Consider the following 23,640-nt stretch of genomic DNA (forward strand, 5'->3'; position numbering starts at 1 on the left):
CTCAGGGTCCTGGGATTAAGCCTGGCATCGGGCTCCACACTTAGTGGGGAGTCTGTTTGAGATTTTCTTCCTTTCCCTTGGCCCCTCTCCCTCTCTCTCAAATAAATAAATAATATGTTTTTTAAATAAATAAAAATAAAAGAATAGGTTAAGCGACCTCTGGGCAACATCAAGCACACCAACATTTGCATTTTCAGGGTCCCAGATGGAAAAAGAGAGAGGGGAAAAAATCATCTGAAGAAATAACAGCTGAAAAATTCCTTAACTTGAGGAATGAAATAGATATCCAGGTCAAGGAAGGAAAGAAACCCCCAAAGGAGATAAACCCAAAGAGGTCCACACCAAACCACATAATAATTAAAATATCAAAAATTAAAAGAGCGAATCTTAAAGCAGCAAGACAAAAAAGTAAATGTTATGTACACGGGAACAACCACCTAAGTCTATTGTTTGATTTTTCAGCAGAAACTCTGCAGCCCACAGCATGATATATTCAAAGTGCCAAAAGGTAAAAACCCTATAAACAAGAATACCCTACTCAGCAAGGTATCATTCAGAATTGAAGTAGAGATAGTTTCCCAGACAAACAAAAGTTAAAGGACTTCATCACCACTAAACTGACTTTACAAGAAGTGTTGAAGGGACTTCTTAAAGTAGAAAAGGCTACAACTAGAAGAAAATTATGAAAGAAAAAATTTCGGGGCACCTGGGTGGCTCAGTTGTTAGGTGTCTGCCTTCGGCTTGGGTCATGGTCCCAAGGTCCTGGGATCGAACCCCGCATCGGGCTCCCTGTTCAGCGGGAAGCCTGCTTCTCCCTCTCCCACTCCCCCTGCTTGTGTTCCCTCTCTCACTGTGTCTCTCTCAAATAAATAAATAAAATCTTCAAAAAGAAAAAAAATTTCACCGGTAAAAGCAAATATATGGTAAAAGTGGTACATCATTCATAAAAGTACTATGATGGTTAAAAGACGAAAGTAGTAAAATCAATTTTATCTACAATAATTAGAGGATATACAAAATAAAAAGATGTAAAATATATGTCAAATACATAAAACAAAGGGAGGGGAAGAATGTAGTGCTTTTAGAATGTGTTCAAACTTAAGTGACCATCAATTTAAAAGAGACTGCTATATACATAGCATGCTATATATGAATCTCTTGGTAACCGCAAACTCAAAGCCAGTAACACATACACAAAAAAATAAAGAGAAAAGAATCCAGCAAAACACTAAAAAAAAAAAAAAAAAAAAAAAAAAGTCATCAAATCACAAGGGAAAAAAAGCAAGAAAAAAAGAACCAAGAACTACAAAAACAACCAGAAAACTATTAAAACAGCAATCAGTATATACATATCAATAACTATCTTAAATGTAAATAAACTAAATGTTCCAATCAAAAGACATAAGGTGACTGAATAGATAAAAAAAAAAAAAAACAAGATCCATCTATTCGCTGTCTTCAAGAGGCTCACTTCAGACCTAAAGATATGTACAGACTGATAGTAAAGGGATGGCAAAAGATATTCCAAGCAAATGGAAACAAACAAGAAAAGCTGAGGTAGCAATACTTACATCAGACAAAACAGCCTTTAAAACAAAGACTGTAACAAGAGACAAAGAAGCCCATTACATAATGATAAAGAGATGAATCCAACAAGAGAATATAACAACTATAAATATCTATGCACCCAACACAGCAAGTACCTAAATATGTTAATTCAAACATTAATAGACATAAAGGGAGAAATCGACAGTAATACAGTAAATAGTAGGGGACTGTAGCACCACACTTACATCAACGGATACCTCATGTATACACAAAATTTGTAAGGAAACACTGGCTTTGAACAACATATCAGAGCAGATGCACTTAACAGATACATACAGCATTCCACCTAAAAAGAACAGAATACGTTCTTTTCAAGTACACATGGAACATTCTCCAGGATAGATCACATTTAGGGCCACACAAGTCTCAATAAATTTAAAAACACTGACATCATATCAAGCATCTTTTCTGACCACAACAGTATGAAACTAAAAATCAATCACAAGAAAAAAAAATGGAAAAAACAGAAACACGTGGAGGCTAAACAATATGCAACTAAATAACCAATGGGTCAACAAAGAAATCAAAGAGAAAATAATAAAATACCTTGAGACAAATGAAAATGTAAACTCAACACTGAAAATCTCGGGGACACAGCAAAGGCAGTTCTTTAAGAGGAAAGTTTATAGTGGTATAAGAAAAATCTCAAACACTCTAACCTTACATCTAAAGGAACTAGAAAAAGAACAAAACCCAAAGTTAATAGAAGGAAGGAAGTAATAAAGATCACAGCAGAAATAAATGAAATAGAGACTAAAAAAAATAGAAAATATCAGTGAAACTAATAGTTGGTTCTTCAAAAAAAAATAAACAATTAATAAACCTTTAGCCAGACTCATCAAGGAAAAAAAAGAGAGGACTCAAATAAAATCAGAAATGAAAGAGGAGAGGAGTTACAACCAATACCACAGAAATACAAAGGATTATGAGGCTACTATGAAAAAGTATACACCAACAAACTGGACAATGTAGAAGCAATGGACAAGTTCCCAGAAAAAGAATCTTTCAAGAATGAATCAGGAAAAAAGAAAATTTGAACACACTAATTACTAGTAATTTAACTGATTCAGTAACAACAATAAAAAAAACTCACAATAAAAAAAATACATGACCAGATGGCTTCACAGGTGAATTCTACCAAACATTTAAAGAAGAATTAATACCCATCCTTCTCAAACTATTCCAAAAAAATTAGAGAAAGAAAAATTAAATAAAGGCTTCCATATTCATTCTATGTAGCCATCATTACCCTGACACCAAAGACACTACAAAAAAAAGAAAATTAGAGGCCAATATCCCTGAAGAACATAACGCAAAATCCTCAATAAAATATGAGTAAACTACATTCAACAATAAATTTTAAAAAATCATTCAACACAATTAAGTGGAATTTATAGCAGGGATACAAGAATGGCTCAAATCCATAAATCAATAAAAGTGATATATCACATTAACAAAACGAAGGATAAAAATCATATGATAATCTCAAGAGATGTAGGAAAAGAATTCAACATCCATTCATGATAAAAACTCAACAAAGCAGATATACAGGGAACATAACTCAACATAATAAAGTCCATATATGATAAGCCCACAGCTAATATCACACTCAATGGTGAAAAGCAGCTTTTCCTCTAAGATCAAGAACAAGACAAGGATGACCACTCTTGCCACTTTTATTCAACGTTAATACTAGAAGTTCTAGCCAGAGTAATCAGACAAGAAAAAGAAATAAAAAGCATCCATATCTGTAAGGAATAAGTAAAACTGTCACTACTGACAGATGACACAGTACCATATATAGTAAGGTCCTAAAGATTCTACCAAAAACTATAAATGAGCTAAGAATAAATGAATTCAGTAAAGCTGCAGGATACGAAATTAGCATATTGTTGTGCTTCTATAAACTAATAAAAAGTAGCATGAAGAGAAATTAATCCTACTTACAATTGCATCAAAAGGAATAAAACACCTAGGAATAAAGTTAACCAAAGAGGTGAAAGACCTACTCTGAAAATTATAAAAAGATGATATGTGTATGGTGACAGATGGTAATTACACTTATCAGAGTGAGCATTATACAATGCATATAAATGTTTAAATCACTATGTTGTACACCTAAAACTAATATAACATGTCAACTATACTACAATTAAAAATAAATTTTAGGGGTGCCTGGGTGGCTCAGTTGGTTAAGCGTCTGCCTTCGGCTCAGGTCATGATCCCAGGGTCCTGGGAACGAATCCCCTATAGGGCTCCCTGCTCAGCGGGGAGCCTGCTTCTCCTTCTCCTCCCACCTCGTGCTCTCTCTCGCTAACTCTGTTGCTGTCTCTCTTTCTCTCAAATAAAATCTTGAAAAATAAATTTTAAGTTTTAATATTTAACATTACTACACTAGTACATGTACATTATTTGTAAAAAAAATTGTGCATGCACTGTTCAGTTTTTAAAAGTAAGAAATAAAAAGTTCAGAGATCCCTGGCCTAGAGAAATCAAATATATAAAACACTTTTACATAATGTAATATGGTAAGAACAACAGAGGACTCTATAAAGGGGCTTCCCCAGAGAAGAAAGTCTGAAATTTCTGATTCCCTGACATACCCTTAAGAGGTGAACAAGAACTAGACAACTGGAAAGCCCTGGGAGGATTCTAAATAGGGAAGATCTAATAAGCATAGGCATGGAAGAGAAAAATTACAGCATTTATGAATAACTATGAATGGGTTCATGTTGCTGGAACATCAACCATGAACCAAACTATGGTAATCAGTGAGGCTGGAAAGGTATATGGGGGGCAGCAGAGGCGCTTCTATGTCATATTAAGAAAGTCTAACTAAATACCCTCTACCTGAAGTTCTTAGTCATGGTTATCTGAAACACCACCAAAAATTATTTTTGTGGATGAATGAATTTATTGATTCAAACATGAGCAAATCTATGTGCTACACATTAATTACTTCAGGTACTATATCAACAGAAAGAAAGACAAAAAACTCAGTTAATTAGAACAGGCAAATACACAAAGACAGGAAATAGATTAGTGGTTGCCAGGGCTTGAAGGAGGGGTGAATGGGGAATGATTGCTGATAGGTACAGGGGTTTCTTTTTATGATAAAAATGTTCTAAAATTAAATAATTGGTGATGATTTGAAAACTCTCTGAGTATACTAAAAGCCAATGAATTGTTTAAAAGGGTAAATTTAATGGTATGTAAATGATACCTCAATAAAGCTGTTACAGGAGGAGGACTGGCTACAGGACAGCAGTCCATCTGCCACAGGTACATCAAATGCAAGTCTAAAATGGAATTTATTTTCTTTATAAACCTTATTCTTTTCTTATATTAATGGTACTACCATCAACCTAGACATTTCAGCCAAAAATCTGGCAATGACCCTAACTTTATTAAGGTGAACACCTTAGGGTGTTCAAGTCCTAGAGATTCTATTTCCTAACTTTTTAACAATAAAAAGGAAAAAATTACCTCAGAAGAAGTCCCTTCTTCACACTTTGCTACTGCTCTGGATACAGATGTGTGAGGATAGGATGACTGAAACTCCTACCACATCTTGCAACCGAGATCAAGAGATTCACAATGCCGCTGACATTACTAAGCTCTAGAATCCCATTTCCAAACTTCTTGTTATGTGGGAAGACTCCTACTTGAAGAGGAATGCTTCTTAAATGACACTACAGAAGAGCTGAACAAAAATGTCTAACAGAGAAATGTAGTAAAAACTGGAACACTAAAGAAACTTCTGGGATCTAGATACAGATGTGAGAGTTAACACGTAACAGGACAGTAACAAAAACGAGAGCGACCATTCGTCACCCACATACTATTTACCAATCTCTATGCTAAGCACTCTATAATCTTATACTTACAGCAAACTTACAAGCAGGTATTATTAGCCCTATTCTACAGGACTAAGACATGGTCAAATAGCTAATAAAGGACAATGCCAGAAGTGCATGGGTGGCTCAGTCAGTACAGCGTCTGACTCTTGATTCGGCTCAGATCATGATCTCAGCTGTTGAGATCAGCCCTGGGTCAGCTCCGTGCTGGGCGCGGAGCCTGATTAGGATTCTCTCCCTCTCCCTCTGCCCTGCCCCCCTTTAAAAAAAAGGGGGGGAGGATCCCGCCCTGTCTCGGTCCCGCGGGCCGTCTTCGGACGCGGCGGCCAGCCCTGGCGGGCTCATCCAAGCAAACAAGCAGTCACCACTTAGAGGAGACAGTATAAGGAATTAATCTTATTACCAGTGGCATTCAAACATTTGTGAAATTTAAGAATTGTAACTGCTGTTCTGATTCATGGATCTTCAAAGAAAGCAGAGAAGATTTCAGGATTTACAAAGGTGCTGGTTTGTGCAGATTTGAAGACCAATATCTTATGAGCTTATAAAACAGGAGCTGGAAATAGAATGGTGAACAAAACGGCTGGTTCCTGCTCTGTCAGAACCTAAGGTTTAGTGAGGAAGATAAAACCAAGCAAACAAGCAACAAAGACCTGTTTGAGATGTGGTGGTTTCAGCAAGGTCTCAGTTTCCTCCCTTCAGCCCTAGTAATTTGGACAGCTGCTGCTTTCATATTTTCGTACATTACGGCCATAACACTTCACCATGTTGACCCTGCTCTGCCTTATATCAGTGACACTGGTACAGTAGCTCCAGAAAAATGCTTGTTTGGGGCAATGTTAAATATTGCCGCAGTTTTGTGCATTGCTACCATTTATGTTCGGTACAAGCAAGTTCATGCCCTGAATCCTGAAGAGAGTCGTATCATCAAATTAAACAAGGCTGGCCTTGTACTTGGGTTACTGAGTTGTTTTGGACTTTCTGTTGTGGCAAACTTCCAGAAAACAGCCTTTTTTGTTGTGCATGTATGTGGAGCTGTGCTCACCTTTGGTATGGGCTCGTTATACATGTTCGTTCAGACCATCCTTTCCTACCAAATGCAGCCCAAAATTCATGGCAAACAAGTCTTCTGGATCAGACTACTGGTGGTTATCTGGTGTGGAGTAAGTGCATTTAGCATGCTAACTTGCTCATCCCTTTTGTACAGTGGGAATTTTGGCAAAGATATCATACAGAAACTCCATTGGAACCCTGAGGACAGAGGTTATGTGCTTCACATGATCACCACTGCAGCGGAATGGTCTATGTCTTTCTCCTTCTTTGGTTTTTTCCTGACTTACATCCGTGATTTTCAGAAAATTTCTTTACGAGTGGAAGCCAATTTACATGGATTAACTCTCTATGACACTGCTCCTTGCCCTGTGAACAATGAACGAACACGGCTGCTTTCCAGAGATTTATGATGAAGGGATAAAACATATCTGTGATGATTATGATTCTCAGGGATTGGGGGAAATGTTCATGAAAGTTCCTTATTCTGCTCTGAAATTTTTAACCAGTTAATCAAGGCTGACAGTGATGTTGATGAATACTGATAATCAAGAGACATAAATAAAGCCATTTCACAAGTTATTTTAAAGGATATCTTCAAGAAGACCACGTAAAAACATTTATGCCTATACTTTTTTAATCCCAGAAAATAAAACCAAAGGACTACAAAAAAAAAAAAAGGGGGGGGGAGGACAACACCAAACCCCACCTCAAATCTGTTCCAACACCTAAGATAGTTAAAACAATGAATGAGAATGAGGCTACCCAAAAAGTACGAAACGAGAAGGTAGCTAAAAATAATCTAGAAATACACATTTAAGAGGGAAAGACAAAGTGCGTGAGAAGAGCAATGAGGATGAACAGTCAGGTAGATCAGAGGTAAACAAATTATGGCCCACCCAGCTACCTGTTTTTATAAATAAAGTTTTACTGGAACACACCACACTCATTCATCTATGTATTGTTTAAGGCTGCTTTTGCACTACAATAGCAGAGATGAACAACAGCAGCAAAGCTGAATAGTTGTAACATATGGTGCAAAAAGCCAAAATTATTATCTGGCACTTTATAAAAAAAAGTTTTCCAACCCCTAGGAGAGATAACTCAGACAACCCAAAAAAGCATATCACTGAAGATGATTTTTTTTTAAGTTCTAAGAAGAAATAGTCAATTCATCACAGAGATGTAAAAACGCTGGTACTAAAAATATCCATGGAATTTAGCAATTACAAGGTAACTAACTTATGAGCACCTTGATTATAACTACAGTCTCCAACCTATAAATGTTATTATTGCCATTATACTTAACATTCAAACTGGGTTTTCCACCATTTACAGCCACGAATCCTTTCTCATATAGTATAAAATTAAACAGAAAAGATACCCATGTACAGAAGAATAAAGCTGTATACCCTTACCTTCCACCACAAAGACTAACTCAAAATGGATCAAAGACCTAAACATAAGAGCTAACACTACAAAACTCTTAAAAAGATAGGGGGAAAGCTTCATGACACTGGATTTGCAATGATTTCTTAGATATGATACCAAAAGCACAGGCAACGAAAAAAAAGTAAAGTGGACATCAAAATGTAAAACCTGTGCATCCAAGGTCACAATCAACAGAATGAAAAGACAACCAACCAATGGAATGGAAAGAATTTACAACTCATGTATCTGATAAGGGGTTAAAATCCAGAAAATATATTCAAACACCTAAAATGCGGTAACAAAAAGACCAAATAATTTGATTTAAAAATTGGACAAAGAACTTGAATAGCATTTCCTCAAAGATACAAAAATGGTCCTCAAGCATATGAAAAAATACTCAATATCACTAATCATTAGAGAAATGCAAATCAGAATCAAAATAAGATCTCTTACACCCATTAAGAGGGCTGTTACCAAAAACAAAAACAAAGGGGTGGCTCAGTTGGTTAAGCACCTGACTCTTGATTTTAGCAGCTCAGGTCCTGATCTCAGGAGTCATGAGTCCAAGCCCCACATTGGTCTTGATGCTGTGCGAGACCACTTAAAAAACAAAACAAAAACAAAAACACAAAAATAACAAGTGTTGGCAAGAAGGTGAAGAAATTGGACCCTTGGGCATTGCTGGTGGGAATGTAAAACAATTCACAGCCACTGAGGAAAACAGTATGATGGTTCTTCAAAAAATTAAACACAGATTTACCATATGATCCAGCAATTCCTATTCTAGGAATACACTCAAAAGAATTCAAAGCAGGAACGCAAACAAATATTTGTACACACATGTTCATAGCATCATTATTCATAACAGCCAAAAGGTGGACCCAAATGTCCAGTAACAGATAGAGATACACAAAATGTGGTATATACATACAACGGAGTAATATTTAGCCTTAAAAAAGGAAGTTCTGAACATGTTCCAACATGTATTACCCTTATATTATGCTAAGTGAAACAAGCCAGTCGCAAAAAAAGAAATACTCTATTTTACTTACGAGGTACCTAGAGTAGTCAAATTCACAGAAACATGAAGTAGAACTGCAGAGGCTGGGAGAAGGAGAAAATGGGGAGTTGCTGTTCATTAGGTATAGCATTTTAGTTTTTCAAGATGAGTAAGTTCTGGAGATTGGTTGCATAATGGTATGAATATACTTAAGGCACCTCAAATGTACACTTAAAATGACCCTTCTAAATATCAGATTCTTAAAAGACAACTATATAACATCTTCAAAGTCCAGATTCAAATAAGCAGCTAAATTTGTCTGATTTACCTATATTTTATATATACAGGATAATGAAATAAACATTTTACCTCATTTTAATCACTTCTACACAATTCAAACAGTAAAAAAATAATTTGGAAATGAAACTACTCAAGGCATTATGAAAGAGCCAAGAGATTAATGAAGTGATCTACACAGCCAACACCATTATCAAGTTATTTTTGTAGTTGTTTAAACAAAATGAGGTCTTTAAATCCTTTTCACTGGAAAGTTTACTATCAAAATATTTAATACAACTGATTTGAACTTTCTTTTCTAAGAGCTTTGTGTTTTACTTGTTAGGTTCTGCTTCATCATTTAATCCAAAAAAAAAAAAAAATCTAAAACATTTTAATAGAAAAATCAGGAACAGGGTTTGTGATTCTCATTAAGGTGATGAGCCTGAGTTTCTTTACTAGTTAAATGAATCATTCCACATTATTCCTCAACAGTTTACTGTTGGATGTTTACTATAGGGAAAATACTCTACAGGTCTTAAAAATACAATGGTAACAAATATCATCAAACTCTTGTGAAGATTAAATAAGACAGCAGCATATATATACTGAAATGGACACTCAAACAATCCAGTTGTTAAAAATGGAGGCTGGTAGTTTGGGGTTATGATAATTAAGTTAGGAGGACTAGGGGCAGGCAGCAGCATTTTAGATATAACAGTATGAAATGAGATTAAAAAAATAGAGCTCTATGGCTCATGAAAAGTACAAAGAAGGAGAAAAATGTCAATAATCAAAAAACAAAACATCAAAAAAGCTAAAATATGCTAATGATAACTACATGAAGTCCAATCCAAACATATCAAGAAAATATAGTTACGTGACATTAAAGAAAAAGTTCTCCTGCTGTCATGGTGTTTGCTCTCTAAGTCATCAGGAGAAAAGAGCTAAAAGAGTTAAGGAAAATATTAAAGGCAAGAATCAGAGAGAACTAAAGTAACATTATACTATCCCTCACACCAATTTATAATAGGTTATGGGAACAATAAAAGTAAAAAGAATTTAAATTCTCATAATTAAAGAAACACTTTCTACATGAAGTTTAAAAAATACCCAAAAGTATTCTTTTCTTTAAAGATTTTTATTTATTTGAAAGAGAGCGAGTGAGAGAGCAAGTGAGAAAGCACAACTGGGGAGAAGGACAGAGGGAGAAGGAGAAACAGACTCCCTAGGGAGCAGGGAGCCCAGCAGACGAGGGGCTCAATCCCAGGACCCTTAACTGACTGAGCCACCCAGGTGCCCCCAAAAGTATTCTTAATGTCTCAAGAAGGAAATGAAAATAAATAGGGCTTCTTGAAAAGGTTTTTTCTCCTTAATTAAAAAAATTTTCTTGGGCACCTGGGTGGCTCAGTTGGTTAAGCAACTGCCTTCGGCTCAGGTCATGATCCCGGACTCCTGGGATCGAGTCCCGCATCGGGCTCCCTGCTCGGCAAGGAGCCTGCTTCTCCCTCTGGCCCTCCCCCATCTCATGTACTCTCTCTCTCTCATTCTCGCTCTCTCAAATAAATAAATACATCTTTAAAAAAAATTTTTTTTTCTTAAAAGGAAGAAGGACTTCTAAGGTGTTAACCTTTTTTTTCCCAACCTATTCTTATCTTTATGGAAAACATCCAACTAGACTTAAATTTATGAAGTACATAATAATTTAATTTACATTTTAATCAAATTTCTGTTAACTGTAACATAATAAACAGATATGTTAGTTATAAATACTGTTATATAGTTTTTAAATAATTTATTATTGTCTCCAGTAAAATACTCAAGACCCAAAGAAGTCTCTGTGGTACTAGGCACTGGTGATAGGAAAAAAAAAATCCTCAATAGAGAATTATTCATTCTCCCTATGCTGAAGCAGCATGATGTACTAGCAAGAGCCTAGACTCTGCAGCTAGTCTGAATCCAGCTAACTTTCTTCACCTCTCTGTAACTGTTTCCTAGTCTTTAAAATAATACTGACATCTCACTGGGTTTTTATGAAAACAAAACGTATTAGTATGTGTAAAAGCACTAGAACAGTACCAACACATTAAATGCTATATAAGTGTTCAGTAAATACAAAAAAAAGTGCTTGCTATGTGCCATGCACTGTTCTAGAAGCTAGGAATAAGCAACACACAGAACAAACAAAAATCTCTTTCCTTTGTGAAGTTTACATTTTATTTTTTTTTAAGATTGTATTTATTTATTTGAGAGAGAGAGAGAGCACAGGAAGGACGGAGCAGCAGAGGCAGAGGGAGAAGCAGGGTCCCCACTGAGCAGGGAGCCTGAGGCTGGGCTCAATCCCAGGACCCCGGGATCATGACCTGAGTCAAAGACAGACACTTCACCAACTGAGCCACCCCAGGCACCCCATGAAGTTTACATTTTAGTAAGTAGGTGATGATATTCTAGAATTAACCAGCACAATTATTTAGCCAATAAATCATCCAACACATGACACCTGGATATATGTATTCAGGCAAGCTCAGTGACTACTGGGGATTGACAGGAATGAACGAATTTCCACAGGATCTAATTCTATGAAGAAAGTTCATCTAAACCCCAAAATATGGGGAACAGTTCTTCCTGCCTCTATCCAGATGGCACTATTAGGGTTTACTACATTAAGCAGCTGATCAAAAACTCAGAAGAGACCAAAGCAGTAGAGTTAAACAACAGCTAACCAAAGAATAAAAGTAATCTCTACTTTAGGGGCACCTGGGTGGCTCAGTCAGTTAAGTGTGGACTCTTGGTTCGACTCAGGTCATGACTCCAGGGTCATGAGACTAAGCCCCGCTAGGGCTCAGTGCTCAGCGGGGAGTCTTGCTTGAGAGTCTCTCTCCATCTGCCCCGCCACCGCCCCCCACCGCATTCTCTCTAAAATAAATAAATAAATCCAGAAAAATAATAAAAATTAAAGTAACCTCCACTTCCATCAAATCAGTACTAAGAAGGGGCGCCTGGGTGGCTCAGTTGTTAAGCGTCTGCCTTCAGCTCAGGTCATGATCCTAGGGTCCTGGGATGGAGCCCTACATCGGGCTCCCTGCTCAGTGGGAACCCTGCTTCTCCCTCTCCGGCTCCCCCTGTTTGTGTTCCCTCTCTCGCTGTGTCTCTCTCTGTCAAATAAATAAATAAAATCTTAAAAAAAGAAAAATCAGGGGCGCCTGGGTGGCTCAGTTGGTTAAGCAACTGCCTTCGGCTCAGGTCATGATCCCAGAGTCCTGGGATTGAGTCCCACATCGGGCTCCCGGCTCAGTGGGGAGCCTGCTTCTCCCTCTGACCTTCTCCCCTCTCATACTGTTCCTTCTCTCCTCTTCTCAAAAAAAAAAAAATAAAAACTTAAAAAAAAAAAAAAAAAAAAAGAAAAATCAGTACTAAGAAGAGCTCCCTGGATTCTTGTGAAACTAAACAAAGTGACAAACAGAAAATTCTGATAAAGAGGCATGAGAAAGTAAAGACTAATTAGAAAATAAAAACTGGTTTTATTTGGATTATTCTGTATATCTAAGCCTACCCTAAATATCTGGGACAGCTCTCAGTAGAACCACCTCATCACAATGATGTACATGACAAAAACTCTAGTATGGATAGAAAGCAGTACTTTGTCAAAGGTTCAGCATATGACCAGAGATCCTAATTTCTATTTTTTTTTTTTAAGATTTATTTATTTGAGAGAGAGCGCACAAGCAGGGGGAGCAGTATAGGGTGAGGAGGAAGCAGACTTCTTGCTGAGCAAGGAGCCCAACGTGGGGGGCTCATTCCCAGAACCCTGGGATTACAACCTGAGCTGAAGGCAGCCACTTAACCGACTGAGCCACCCAGGAGCTCCCAGAGATCCTAATTTCTTAACTAAACTGAAATACAGATTATTCAATTATTTATTCGTTCAAGTTATAGTCACTCAGCTCTAGAAGGACCAGCTATGTTGGCCAGGCTTGGCATTGGTACAGAACATAAGATCAAAAGGAATTTGGAGATTTCTGTTCTGGTTAAAATAAAAGTAGCTATCAGGCTTCTGTCGTCCAATCTATTTCTCTTCCAGTATACCACACTGCCACATTTGAACCAAAAGGGAATGGTCTGGGGTGGAAGTAGAGGAATATAATTTCATAGAGCAATCTCTATGATGGAACTTAATACTGTAATTATCTTTACCAGGAAAAAATAAAATGGGACACCTGGGTGGCACAGTCGGTTAAGCATCCAACTCTTGGGTTTCAGCTCAGGTTGTGATCTCAGGGTCCTGGGATCAATCTCTGCATCGGGCTCCACGCTCAGTGTGGAGTCTGTTTGGCACTGTCTCTCTCTGCCCCTGCCCCCCTCCCCCGCCCTCTCTCTCTCTCAAATAAATAAATCTTACAAAATAAATAAATAAAATGATACATACCTATCATTTCAGCTTCTTTTACTAAACAAATTTTAATCTCTGCCATTCAAACAGTGTAAGTTTATTAAAAGAATGACCAATTTCAGGTTTTTATGCCTGCAAACCAAAAAGCATTTTACCAAGTAACCTGAAGTCATCATATACCATCAATTAAAATAGACATGATTTCAATTATCTGTCTCCAAACATGACTGAATAGATGCTTTATTGTCTATTTATTCCCATCCTCAAACCACTACTAAAATCATTATCAATACCAAAAATCAAAATAAAGTTAAACCAGAACCATCAAAACAGACAAAAGAAGGGGAAAAAGAGAATAAACTGAAGGTACTAAAGACTGACAAATTTAATCTTACAACATATCTAAAATGTAAATGTATAACATTCTGAATATAGTTATTATTTAGGAGAAAAAAAAAGGCTGCCTCACTAGGAAAGATACTGTCTTCTGTAGTAGCAAAAACAGGAGGGAGTTAACCAAAAGAATTATTCACATTAAAGAAAAGGAAATAAACAAGGCAAACTTCTTCCCTTTGGACAAACAGATACTATAAAGAGCAGCTGATAATTCAATCATTCACTAAGTATTCAGCCAAAGGAACAAATCTCAATGTAGAGGGAGGGAAGGGAGTAGTGGTTTCAAGCTACACGTGCTTCATCCCAATTCTTCCTTACTGGAATTTCTCAACACGTTCCAATAATCCTGCCTTTGTTGAAAATCATTACATTGGAGAGCCACTGTTAAAATGGAAATGTGCCAAATTTCCTTAGTGTGCTGGGACAGAAGAAAGATGCAAATCACTGATCAAGAGCATCTATACATAAAAAAGCCTACTTTCTCACTACAAAATTACATTTTCTGTATCATGTAATTGTGGGGTCTAGTCATCCTTGCTTCAGTGAAGTGGTGTTCTAATCAATTTTGACAAGTAAGTGAAAATTATAATGGTTATTATCAGTCACAAAACAGAAAGGCAAAGAAATCTGCGATTTGATTAGTTCTGTTACTCTAGTTCAATCTTGGCCTTCCTGAAACTCTTGAGTCCAGAGATATTCTAGATAGTTAAAATACTTCAGATTGGGGCACCTGGGTGGCTCAGTCATTAAGCATGGCCTTCGGCTCAGGTCATGGTCCCAGAGTCCTGGGATCGAGCCCTCCATCGGGCTCCCTGCTCAGCGGGAGGTCTGCTTCTCCCTCTCCCACTCCCCTTGCTTGTGTTCCCTCTCACTGTGTCTCTGTCAAATAAATAAAATGTTAAAAAAAAAACTTCAGATTGCTGAAGTTCACCTTATAAATCACCAATTTTTATTTTATAATTTGTGACAGAATTTTCTTTCGGAGTATATCATCTTCTTTGCTTAAGAACAAGTGTTTTAAACTATAAAAATAATATACAATCATTGAAAAACCTTCAGTAATTCAAAAGTCTAAGTAAAAAGTGTTTTAAGTTTCTTCCCTTAGCAACCCCTCACTCCCATTCCCCAGGGATAACCACTGTAAAATAATTTGGGGTGTATTCTAGATCCCTTCAGAATACATACAATTTTTATATATAACTGTATACACAAACTTGAGTGAACAAGAAGGAGATCTTGCTATACATTCAGTTCTAAAACTTGCTTTTTACACTGAGGGACTGAATAGCCTTTTAAGTTTACCCTGCTACACCTGATTTGTTTAAACTGTATATTCCATAGTATTTTTCATCATACCCTTACTGACAAAGTACTTTTAGGTTGGAAACATTGTTTTCATCCATTTTTTATAATATGTTAAACTTTTCCTTTATTGTCACTTCATACTGCCATCACTGCATTGTCTATTTCTTCTCACTTCCACTGAAAAACTTGGAAACTTGGCGCACCTGGGTGGCACAGTTGGTTAAGCGATGACTTTTATTTTCAGCTCAGGCCCTGACCTCAGGGCTGTGAGATCGAGCCGTGTCAGGCTCCACACTCAGCGCAGAGCTGGCTTGAGATTCTCTCTCTCTCTGCCCCTCAAGCACCATTTTTATTAAGTTCTAGCAAGAACTGTCAAATTGTAGCCTAACAATGATTTTCCACTTGAACAAAATCTTAAGATAAATTCCATTTGTTTTAAGGCTAAAATTTTTCCTTAAAAACCCTTATCTTCTAACACCTACTCCAACATCACTTTCATCAGTGAAATATATCTGATTTTTGACAGAAACGCAGCTCAACACACTTGGATTTCCAAGTTATAGAAACTCTAAAGATCTGAGAAACTGAAGAAATCGTCAGTGCTTTCAAAAGATTACTAAAGCAAAAAAGTTACAGGGAAAAACTGTATTACTCAGGTATTTCTTTTTCCTAGCATTTTGCTTCCTGATTTTAGGATTTTAAGATGTTTCTGGAATGATGTCTGTTCATGATCTAGCTAGCCAATATTCCTTGTGGTACTAGCAATGATTTAATTAAATTGATCATTTAAAAAATCAGTTACCTAATTCAATCTGATTCTGACCCAAAAAACCCCACAGAATTTACATTTATCTAATACTCAACTACTTAAAAATGTAATTTCATTTCTGAAAACTGAAAAAACTTTAACTTACCTCAATTGTTTCGCATAGTTCTGTTCAATTTCTATCCTCTCCTTAACAAATTTGGCATATCTTTCCAAGAAGTCAATTCCCCATTGTGTATGCTTGTCTAAGCTGTCGAACTGATCCTAGAAAAAGAAGGTAAAAACACATTGAAAAGTCTAAAATTTTATCCACAAATATTTTAATCAGCTTCAGATATTTATTTAGAGAGGCAATGAGGTAAAAAAGGAAAAAAATCTAGGCTCTTCTGGTCTCTACCCACCTCCTTTAAGATCTACAGAGAAATACGTTATAAATGCTAAATTTCTTAAAATGCTAAACTTCTTAGCATAATTCACACTACTTTATGTCTAAATGCCTTATATATGTGTTTTCCCCTGGATGCAACACCCTCCCCTGGTTACCTTTTTACAATTTTCTCTTACTCCTCCTTTGAGATTTAGTTCAGGCACTATGACTTCCAGAAAATGGCCCTAAATTCTCAGACTGTCTGGGTCTCCAAGGCTCCCAAAAGTTACTATATTTTAAGTTTTTATTTAAATTCCAATTAGTTAACAATGTAATTATTAGTTTCAGTTATACAGTACAGTGATTCAACACTTCCATACATCATACAGTGCTCTTCACAAGTGTGCTCCTTAATCCTCATCACCTGTTTCACCCATCCCCCACTCACCTCCCTTCTGGAACACATCAGTTTGTTCTCTGTGGTTAAGAGTCTGTTTCTAGGTTTGCCTCTCTCTCCCTCCTTTTTCCCCTTTGTTTTGTTTCTTAAATTCCACATGAGTGAAATCATATGATATCTTTTTCTGACTTATTTCACTTAGAATACTCTCTGGTTGTTGCAAATGACAAGATTTCATTCTTTTTTATGGCTCTGTGTGTGTGTGTGTGTGTGTGTGTGTGTGTGTGTGTGTGTGTACACACACATCTTCTTTACCCATTTATCAATCAATGAACACCTGGGCTGTTTCCATAATTTGGCTATTGTAGATAATGTTGCTATAAACATCAGGTTGCATGTATCCTTTTGAATTAGTATTTTTGTATTCTTTGGGTAAATACCTAGTAGCGTGATGGCTGGATCGTAGAATAGTTCTATTTTTAACTTTTTGAGGAACCTCCATACCGTTTTCCACAGTGTCTGCACCAGTTTGCATTCCCACCAACACTGCAAGAGGGTTCAAGGTTCCCTTTTCTCCACATCCTCGCCAACACCTGTTGTTTCTTGTTGTTGATATTAGCCATTCTGACAGGTATGAGGTGATAACCACAGTTTTGATTTGCATTTCCCAGATAATCAGTGATTTTAAGCAACTTTTCATGTGTCTGTTAGCCATCTGTAGTTCTTTTTTGAAAAAAATATCTATTCATGTCTTTGCCCATTTTTTTCATTGGATTATTCATTTTTGGGGTGTTGAGATTTCTAAGTTCTTCATCTATTTTGGATACTAACCGTTTATGGGATATGTCATTTACAAATATCTGCTCCCATTCCATGGGTTGCATTTTAGTTTTGTTGACGGTTTCCTTTGCTGTGCAGAAGTTAAAAAATTACTATCTTATTTACTTGCCATACTCTATTGAGGGCAGAAACCACCTATTATTCAACTCTGAACTCCGAAGGCATAAGCACCATGCCTGGCAACGTAGCAGGCACCCAATGAAGCTAAATAAAATCAAATATACCTGGGTTCAAATTCTGCCCAGATGTGGGTAAGTTACCAAGGTTCTCTAAACTCTGTCCATCTTAAAATGGGAGTCCCAACACACACCTCAATAGAGTTATGGTGATGTTACTAAGTGTTCTACAATACAGTAAGCATGATACTAATACATCACAAAGTATCATTGTCCTGAAGAACTCTTTCAATCCTCAAATGATACTCCTTTCTACCTGTTGCCTAAGAAACCATCATTTCCTATCCTTCAAGAATAATCTCCAGGATTGACGAATAACTTGGTGCTTTCTCCCTCTTCCATAACAAAAGTCTATAATGTTGATAAAATGTTCAAAAATCATCCCTTTCTATTACCTCTAATTGTTCTTTTTCTAAATCACCCACAGTTTAACAGGATTCGTTATTTACAAATAATCATCTCCAACTCTTTGCCTTTTATCCCTTTCCCTACCTTAAATAATTTTAAAATTCTACTGGTAAAGGTAAATTCTACCTAAACAGCAGAAATAGAATTCATCTGGTTATCATAGTTTGGTATTAGTACTGTAATTCTATTCTTTCACGCAACTTTTTCATTATCATTTGACTTCTAAAGTAGACTTGAAAACAGCAAGAGAATGCACTGCCCAGTGAACTTAACTGGCATATTATTAATATTTCCTAGTATAAATTAAACTCCCTTTCAAACTAAAACTCTCAACAAAATACATTCCCCCAAAAAGGAACAGTCTGAAAGCTAAAGCAATCACCCTTCATTTTCCCAAAATGCTTCAAAGGCTTCTTCCCACCAGTTTCTTCATCAAATTTTACATTAATACTTCTTTATCTTCTAGATAAAATCTTCAATTTTTTAAAATTACAGACCCTTATCAGTAAAAATCTAAATATCCCCATATGTGTTTATTTATAAATTATGTAATTGTGAAACCCATAAAAATAGAAATCTTAAAAAATGAAAATGAGGTAAATATTAGTTTTAAATAGTTTTTAAAACTTATTTAACAAACAAAAGTCATTGGGCTTTGACTTTTTAAAATATTAACAATTTTAGTGAGATCCATGAATTAAATATGCTTCATTATTTCTAAAATCTTGGTATAATACTTAATGGCGGGGCACCTGGGTGGCTCAACTGGATTCTTGATTTCAGCTCATTGTCATGATCTCAGGTTGTGAGATCACGCCCTGAGTGAGGCTCCAAGCTCAGTGAAGAGTCTGCTTCTCCCTCTCCCTCCCCCTTTGCCCTCACCCCACTTGCCCACACATGCACTCACACGCACTCTCTCTCTAAAATAAGTAAATAAAATCTTAAAAAAACAAAAAAAAATTTAATGGCAAAGAAGTCTAAACCCTTGGTTCCAAACTGTGGCATTTAGTTTTTAGGGGCTGTCATAGTTGTAGAAACAAAAAACACCTCACAAAGATCTAAAGATCTAAGTGGGAAAAAAATCACTACTGACAATACTTTCCAAATCCTTTTTCAATCTCATTCACTAATATGCAACGGTTTGTGTTAAAATTTGGCTAATAAAGGTTCTTGATGTTAGTCTGTTATTTTTACAAACTAATCAGAAAGCACTGCATCTCTATATTTTTAACACGTATGTTGAAACTGCACTGAAACTGTGATGTAATTTTGTGTGTCAATTTGGCTAGGCCACGTTGCCCATATATTTGGCCAAATATTATCCTGGATGTTTCTGTGAAGGCATTTTTTAGATGAGATTAATATTTAAATTGGTGAATTTATAATAAAACATAACCCTCTGTAATGTGGGTGGGTCTCATCCAATCAGTTGAAGGCCTTAACAGAACAAAGACTGACCTTTATTCTTCAAGAACAGATACTGCCAGCACACCGCCTTTGGGCTAGAACTGCAACTGGAACTCTTCCCTGGGCCTACCTTGCAGAGTCTGGACTTGCCAAACCTTTAAAATCATGTGACTGAATTCCTTATAAACCAATCTCTCTTATTTTCTCTACACACACACAGACACACACACACACACCTGTTGGTACTACAGATAAAATATTTGCAGGTACACACATCATTTTCAGCAACAAAATTATGTAATGATGGAAGCATTCCCAAACATTCATCATCAAAATGCTTTCTCCACAGCTCAAACTTCTTTGGAAAAGTAGCTATTCACTCACTATTAAAATGTTCCTTATCTTGAAGGAACAGATTAAATCTTCTCAAAAATACTTGCTAAGAAAGCATATTACTAACCACCACTTATTAAAGAAATGGTAGCGGGTGCCTGGGTGACTCAGTCGGTTAAGCGTCTGCCTTTGCCTCAGGCCATGATCCCAGGGCCCTGGGATCAAGTCCCACATGAGGCTCCCTGCTCAGGGATGAGAGTCTGTTTATCCCTCTCCCCTCTGCCCCTCCCCCCTGCTTGTGCTCTCGTTCTCTCACTCTAATAAATAAATAAAATCTTAAAAAAAAAAAAAAGAAAAAAGAAATGGTCAACAAATTTGAAACACCCAGGAGATGAATAACAAACCTGTGTGAAACAAAGATTTTCAGTGGTCCCTCCCCATTTCATTTGGAGATACTGTAAAAAGTCTATCTACTGTATTATAAAGGCATTATTTTTATAAATAATGACCATTTTTATAAATGACCATAATAAAAATATGCTGTAATATTCTGTGAACTTCTGGCTTCACTTTTTTTGCTTACCAATAAATGATGAAGTGAATAAATTGCAACCATATCCCAATTTCCTTTTTAAAATTCCAGTCAGTGCACTGCTGTATCACTGGTTATATGATTTCTTCATAAAACACTGTTCAAATCATTTACTATTAAGATTAAATCTTCAGGGGCGCCTTGGTGGCTCAGTCGTTAAGCGGCTGACTTCGGCTCAGATCATGATCCCAGAGTCCTGGGATCGAGCCCTGCATCGGGCTCCCTGCTCAGCAGGAAGCCTGCTTCTCCCTCTCCCACTCCCCCTGCTTGTGTTCCCTCTCTCACTGTGTCTCTCTGTCAAATAAATAAATAAAATCTTAAAAAAAAAAAAGATTAAATCCTCAACACATCTTCCCTTTAGCAGGTCACAAGTAGTTCTAAATACACTTTATTATTGAAACAATCTAAAAACATACACTGAAATATTAGAAACATCTATACCTTAATCAAACTGTATAGCCATGCTTTCAGAATATAATTTTTTCTAAAATATTTCTTTAGGAGTATTTCCTATGAGCCTTCTCACAGTATTTGTTGAGATCATTAGTTTGTCACCATGTTGTTTTACATATATTATATCACTATTTTTACCACAAAAGGAAGAGCAACTGTATTTCTAATAGCATGCTTTTACCACTAAGTCTGAAATCTGAAGAGGATTCCAGTACACTCATGTTCATAGCAGCATTATTCACAATAACCAAAAGGTGAAAACAACCTACATGTCCATTAACAGATAATGAATAAACAAATCGTGGTGTATACATACAGTGGAATATTACTCAACCTTTAAAAGGATATTCTGACACTATAACACAGATGAGCCTTGAAGACATTATGCTAAGTGAAATAATCCAGTCAGAACAAATACTGTGATTCCATTTATATGAAGTACTTAGAGTAGTCAAATACATAACACAGAAAATAGAAATGTGGTTACAAAGGGCTGAGGGGAGAATGGAGAGTTACTGTTTAATGAGTAGAGTTTCATTTGGGAAGATGAAAAAAGTTCTGGAGATGGAGGGTGGTGATGACTGTATAACACCATGAATATACTTAATGTCAATAAATTGTACATTTAAAATGGTAAATGTTATCTGTATTTTACCACAATAAAAGGAAGGAGGCTTCCAAACATTTATCAGCAAATTCAGTGAAATTTAGTATACTCTTGATCATGTGACATTAAATATCACTAAGAAACTGCAGAGGTCACAATGTGTATTCTTATTTTTCAAACTCTTGCTTATTCTGATGGCTTCATGTTATTATCTGATTATCATAAGACACAAAATACATTCAGGGCAAGCTTCATTACTAACAGTAACAGATCAGTAGCCATATTTCAAATAATCTCATTATGGGAAACCACATCTAGTCCATATGATTATGATACAGCCACTGTATCTTTTCTCTTTAATAAACACTGTTAATAACCATTGTTTATATTTGTTCTCAAAAGTATTAGGAAGAGAAGCATCAGCCATGTCATTTCTTACTGTTTGCCTATGCTCATGTAGTATTATATTTAACCCACAATTTCTTTATAGGAAACTTTAAGTCAAAGACAAAATTCCAGTGTCAATTCATATTTAAAATACTAGTAAAGTGTTACAGTTCTTCTTTTTCATTTTTATTTTTTTAAAGATTTTATCAAATTTGCCAAATAAATATATTTGACAGAGAGAGAGACAGCAAGAGAGGGAACACAAGCAGGGGGAGTGGGAGAAGGAGAAGCAGGCTCCCTGCTGATCAGGGAGCCTGATGCGGGGGCTCGATCCCAGGACCCTGAGATCATGACCTGAGCCAAAGGCAGACACTTAACGACTGAGCCACCCTAGTTGGGCTAGCCCCTAGTTCTTCTTTTGTAGGTAACATATATAAGTAGAAATTCTAAGCTCTTTTCTCATCTCAGTGGATCATCTTGTGTGCTCTACTTTGAAGACCCTTGCTTTAAAGTATGCATTATCATCTGACCAATATCAAGTCCTCCCTAATCTACTATATGGTCTTACTGCTTTTTGTGATCTTTACCTTCTCTTGTATCCACATAGAATTCTACTTTTCTATTTTAGTTAATCACCTTCCAAATTAAATTAAGAATACTGGTCCAAATTTATATATACCCCAGGTCTCTTTCAAGCTCTCTGATTCTCAAAGAAAAATTAAATCTAAAGAACTTCATATCTAAGACCTATGTCAAACTGTTTAAAAAGTTAAATGTCATTCCTATTTCCTCCAATACTCAAAATAATTTGTTATAATTCCACTGAACAGAATCTTAGACTATATATATTAACTCACCAAAAGGTATTTTTAGAGTTGGTCGCCATAACAAATGTATTAAAGCCCAATCAGAATATTAAAGTATAGTAAAATTTTATTTTTTAGCTACTGAAGGTTAAGTTACAACCTATAAAATCTCTTTTGATAAAATTTTTAATCTCTTATTTTTTAAATATTCAAAAATATCACTGGACACAACTGTACAAGTAAAAAATTAGCCAAATAATTGAGTTAATTATATTTAACTAAGATTTTCATATACCTATTAAGTAAATAGATCCCAAATAAAGGCCAGCTAAAAAAACATACCAATCAGCATTAAAAGGCAGGATAAGGCAAGATATACATGTTTGAAAGTAAAAGAAAGGTCTCTGTTTTTTAACTACTTTGGGGGAAAAAATCTGAATTGAAAAAAAGTACATCTGAAAGACAGAAGTCTTAAAATAGAGAATTTTAAGTACTATTACATATACACCCATATTATAAATGATTATTTGCCTCAGTCAATCCACGAACTATAAATAAAAATTTATGTCAAATATATATTTAATGTTATGACACTTAAAATGCAGAAGAAACACTTTATTTTAAAGATAAATTTTATTTAATCCATTGAATAACGTATCTGGGTTTTCAACTAGATATATTAATTACAATATGTTTAAAAACAGTATAAATATCGTATACTCCAAACAAATATAAAAGCTGATGCCCAGAATGCTTAAGTGATTTGCCCATAGCTGGCTAGCAATCAA

At 36.0% G+C, this 23,640-nt stretch overlaps 2 protein-coding genes across 5 annotated transcripts in view; one reads left to right on the forward strand and one right to left on the reverse strand.

Moving 5' to 3' along the window:
• FNBP1L (formin binding protein 1 like) overlaps positions 1-23,640 on the reverse strand; it is a 99,145-nt gene that overhangs the window by 38,222 nt on the left and 37,283 nt on the right. For all 3 annotated transcript variants that reach the window (XM_073896285.1, XM_073896286.1, XM_025872219.2), the window contains exon 2: positions 16,228-16,343. In XM_073896285.1, coding sequence (XP_073752386.1) covers positions 16,228-16,343 — 116 coding nt within the window. The remainder of the gene's footprint in view (positions 1-16,227; positions 16,344-23,640) is intronic.
• LOC112824393 (DNA damage-regulated autophagy modulator protein 2-like) lies at positions 5,750-7,097 on the forward strand. Of its 2 annotated transcripts, XM_025872221.2 has the most exons (2): positions 6,136-6,358; positions 6,474-7,097. In XM_025872221.2, exons 1-2 carry the CDS (start codon positions 6,286-6,288, stop codon positions 6,926-6,928), a joined length of 528 nt encoding a protein of 175 aa, XP_025728006.1. In that variant the 5' UTR covers positions 6,136-6,285; the 3' UTR covers positions 6,929-7,097. The 2 variants fall into 2 exon arrangements, with proteins under 2 accessions (XP_025728005.1, XP_025728006.1); XM_025872220.2 differs by having other exon boundaries at positions 5,750-7,097.

This window comes from Callorhinus ursinus, unplaced genomic scaffold, assembly GCF_003265705.2.
Source record: "Callorhinus ursinus isolate GAN/ISIS: 27379988/994484 unplaced genomic scaffold, GSC_fseal_2.0 scaffold9, whole genome shotgun sequence".
Classification (NCBI taxonomy): Eukaryota; Metazoa; Chordata; class Mammalia; order Carnivora; family Otariidae; genus Callorhinus; species Callorhinus ursinus.

Bases quoted from the DNA above. Each gene is read 5' to 3' on its own strand.
- LOC112824393 (XM_025872220.2), top strand. From the start codon at position 6,128: ATGTGGTGGTTTCAGCAAGGTCTCAGTTTCCTCCCTTCAGCCCTAGTA.